Here is a 3680-nt window from a genome sequence, read left to right on the forward strand (position 1 = left end):
TGACCTTCAAAAACCAATGGGAGGGGGAAAGTATCAGATCTGAGGTTTCTACCCTTTGTTGTTACCTACATGGGGAATATGATCACGTAGTTTTGAACCCCGTACCTAGTTTCCAAAATTTTCAAGGAGATTTCAAACTTTGCTCTGGGCCCAAAATCGACCATTTTTAACATCTCATATCTTCGGTGGAGAAACTCCGAAAATTTTGAAATTCATAGCAAATAATGCTCTATTCTAGAGTAACTTGGAGATAGAATTACAACTTTGATATTCAACTAATAGCGATGTTGTGGGCACTTTGAATTTTACGAAAAAATCAATACCTCGATAATTGGCTTACCTGCATCCAATGGTATTGCCGGTTCTTTATTTGGTATAAAAGACGAGAGATCTATATTTTGTCACTAAAATCATTTTCAGGCCTGTACTTACTGCTCGGAATGACATGTTATCAACACTCGGTTCTTAGAGCTAAGCTCTGGCTATAAACATGGACCTACATCTACGTCCCTTATTTCGCGCCTTGTGTGTTTTGACATCTGAACCCAAACTTTTGTAATCGTGATGTTAGTGTTAGGCTGCTTTCTCAGCAGCATGAAGCATTCACATGAATGCTGTCTCGAACTGTAAGTCAGTGTATGTTCAGCAACTGTAGATCTTTTACGTGTATCGAGCTCGGTATTCTCTAAGTCGAAAGGAAAAAGTTTTTGAAATGGAATGTTCTATAGGTATTGTCACACGTGAAGAATGCCATAAGACTACGTATGGTGCCGTCAACAAACAGTTAACGCTTGTGAGTGAATTGGGTGAAGAGAAACAAACTGTTTTAAAGTTAAGATTGGGTGAATGCGATTTGAGGTCCATATGCAAGCATCATGAGATTAAATATTCTGTTAAATACAATCACCTGTTTGGAAACATTTGTTGTGACCCGCTAAAAGTGCACAAACGAACCATTAAGAAAGGTTTACGTGAAATTTCATTAGAACATCTCAAGAAAGAAAAGAATTTTCCGGTAGCTCTAGTACCAGGTAAATCCTTGTGTCCTAATTGTTACACAAAGATTTTTGTTCTTAAAGAAACCGTAAGTGGGGGCAGTAGTGGTTCTGGAAGGAGCGAGTTTGCACCTATGCAAGAAAATGTGGCAGAATTAGAAGCAGTATGTTCGGCTCTAGATATTTCTCCTGTGGCTAAAATTATGAAGATGAATACTGGGAAAAGACCCGCTGCTTTATCAAAAAAATGTAGAAGAATATCCGACTCTCTTCGAAGGAAACTAGCGAGTTCATTTTCAGACGACTCGATGGGTCTTGATTCAGATGAACAAATACCTTCCTTTGCATTAAGTGAGGAGTATGATTTGTTGATTAACAAATTAAAGGAGAAATGTTTAATCTCAAACAAAGAGGAAAAAATTAAAATCATTAGCTTATTGCCAACTTCGTGGTCAAGACAGAAGATAAGTCAAGAATTTCAAGTTTCTGAGCACTTGGTTAGAATTACTCGAGCGCTTCAGAAGACGCAAGGGATCCTTCCGGATTTAGGCAAAAGGCGTGGCCATCCAGTTCGTGACGAAACAATTCAGGCTGTCACGGAATTTTATGAAAACAATGAAAACAGTAGGATCTGCCCTGGAAAAAAGGATTGTGTGAGTGTTAACGTGGGAGGTATCAAAGAGCATATGCAGAAACGGCTGATACTATGCAATTTGATGGAACTTTACATTCACTTTAAGAATACGCAACCTGAACACAAAATTGGTTTCTCCAAATTTTGTGCACTTCGACCGAAGTGGTGTATCATTGCTGGTGCATCGGGGACTCATACCGTTTGTGTGTGCAGCTATCACCAAAATGTTAAGCTGATGGTAGAGGGAGCAACATTGAATTCGGACTACAAGGATTTATTACGTGTAATGGTTTGTGACATCGAAAGTTATAAGTGCATGAGTAATGAATGCGCAGACTGCCCTGGAGAAGAAATTCTGACGGAATTGCTATCAGCCGAATCTGAGAGCATGCCGGATCAAATAGTCTACAAACAATGGGTCAACACAGACAGAGCTAACATGATTTCTGTAATGCAAACTTACAGTGAATTCTGCGAATCTCTAATTGAAAAACTGACAGAACTGAAAAAACATCACTACGTCGCTAAAATTCAGTCCCAGTATTTGAAAGAAACGAGGGAAAGCCTGGACGAAACACAGTGTCTCGTTCTTGCAGATTTTGCAGAAAACTATTCGTTTCTCGTTCAAGACGAGATTCAAAGTTTCCATTGGGTAAATCAACAGGCTACACTTCACCCATTTGTGTATTACTACAAGGCGGACAATATAACAAAATGCCGAAGCTTGTGTATAATCAGTGATCATGTAAAGCACGATACAGCCACAGTTTACGTGTTCCAAAAATATCTTATCGCCGATATAAAAGAAAATGTGCCTTCAGTCAGGAAAGTTATTTATTTCAGTGATGGCGCTGGAAGCCAATATAAAAACAAAAAGAATCTTTCCAATTTATGTCATCACTATGAAGACTTCGGTCTTCAAGCAGAATGGAACTTCTTTGCCACCTCGCACGGGAAGAATGCCTGTGACGGTATTGGCGGCACCACGAAGAGGCAAGCAACGAAAGCCAGTCTTCAGAGAACTCATTTTAATCAAATCATGTGCCCGCTAGAACTGTACAAATTCTGCACAGAAAATATCTCAGGGATAGTTTACTTTTTTGTGCCAACAGAGGAAGTTGCAAGAAATGAAATCATTCTAAAAAGCAGGTTCCAAAAGTGCAAAACTGTGCCCCATACAAGAGAAAAACACCGGGTCGTCCCTCTGGAGGAAAACACGGTCAGGTGTTATAAAACATCTAAGTCCGATGATTTCGAAGACATCGTGGTAGTGGACAATTCCTGAACTACTTTCAAACAAACTGGACGATTTTCATCGGAGTACACAAAGAACTAATACTATTGGATGCAGGTAAGCCAATTATCGAGGTATTGATTTTTTTGTAAAAGTCAAAGTGCCCACAACTTCGCTACTAGTTGAATAACAAAGTTTTAATTTTATCTCCAAGTTACTCTAGAATAGAGCATTATTTGCTATGAATTTAAAAATTTTCGGAGTTTCTCCACCGGAGATATGAGATGTTAAAAATGGTCGATTTTGGGCCCAGAGCAAAGTTTGAAATCTCCTTGAAAATTTTGGAAACTAGGTACGGGGTTCAAAACTACGTGATCATATTCCCCATGTAGGTAACAACAAAGGGTAGAAACCTCAGATCTGATACTTTCCCCCTCCCATTGGTTTTTGAAGGTCAAAAATAGCGGTTTTCCCAAAATCGATAGGTAAATTTCGAGCTTAATTAGACCTAGAGGAAGCGAGTTGAGTAAAACCTTGTAATAATATGATTTATAGTCCATATCATGGGGAACAAACTGATTTCTTATTGGAGTCCCTAGCTTCAATAGTTATCGAGATATGGAAGATAACGCAAACCTCCATTTCAGCCGAAAACGCGTTTATTCGCATTATAAGAACTTCGCCATTAATTGAATATCAAAGTTCTAATTTTAACTCCAAGTTACTCTAGAATAGAGCATTATCTTCTAGGAATTTAAAAATTTTCTGAGCTTCCCCACCGGAGATATGAGATGTTAAAAATGGCCGATTTGGGGCC

General features: G+C 38.8%; 1 protein-coding gene across 1 annotated transcript; it reads left to right on the forward strand.

The window, feature by feature from the left end:
* The first annotated feature begins 233 nt into the window (after positions 1–233).
* Positions 234–2992, forward strand: LOC117282283. The gene is made up of 2 exons (XM_033751340.1): positions 234–1676; positions 2774–2992. The coding sequence occupies exons 1-2, from the start codon at positions 713–715 to the stop codon at positions 2860–2862; spliced, it is 1053 nt and encodes a 350-aa protein (XP_033607231.1). The 5' UTR covers positions 234–712; the 3' UTR covers positions 2863–2992.
* The last annotated feature ends 688 nt before the right edge of the window (positions 2993–3680 follow it).

This window comes from Cryptotermes secundus, unplaced genomic scaffold, assembly GCF_002891405.2.
Source record: "Cryptotermes secundus unplaced genomic scaffold, Csec_1.0 scaffold1927, whole genome shotgun sequence".
In the NCBI taxonomy this organism is placed as follows: Eukaryota; Metazoa; Arthropoda; class Insecta; order Blattodea; family Kalotermitidae; genus Cryptotermes; species Cryptotermes secundus.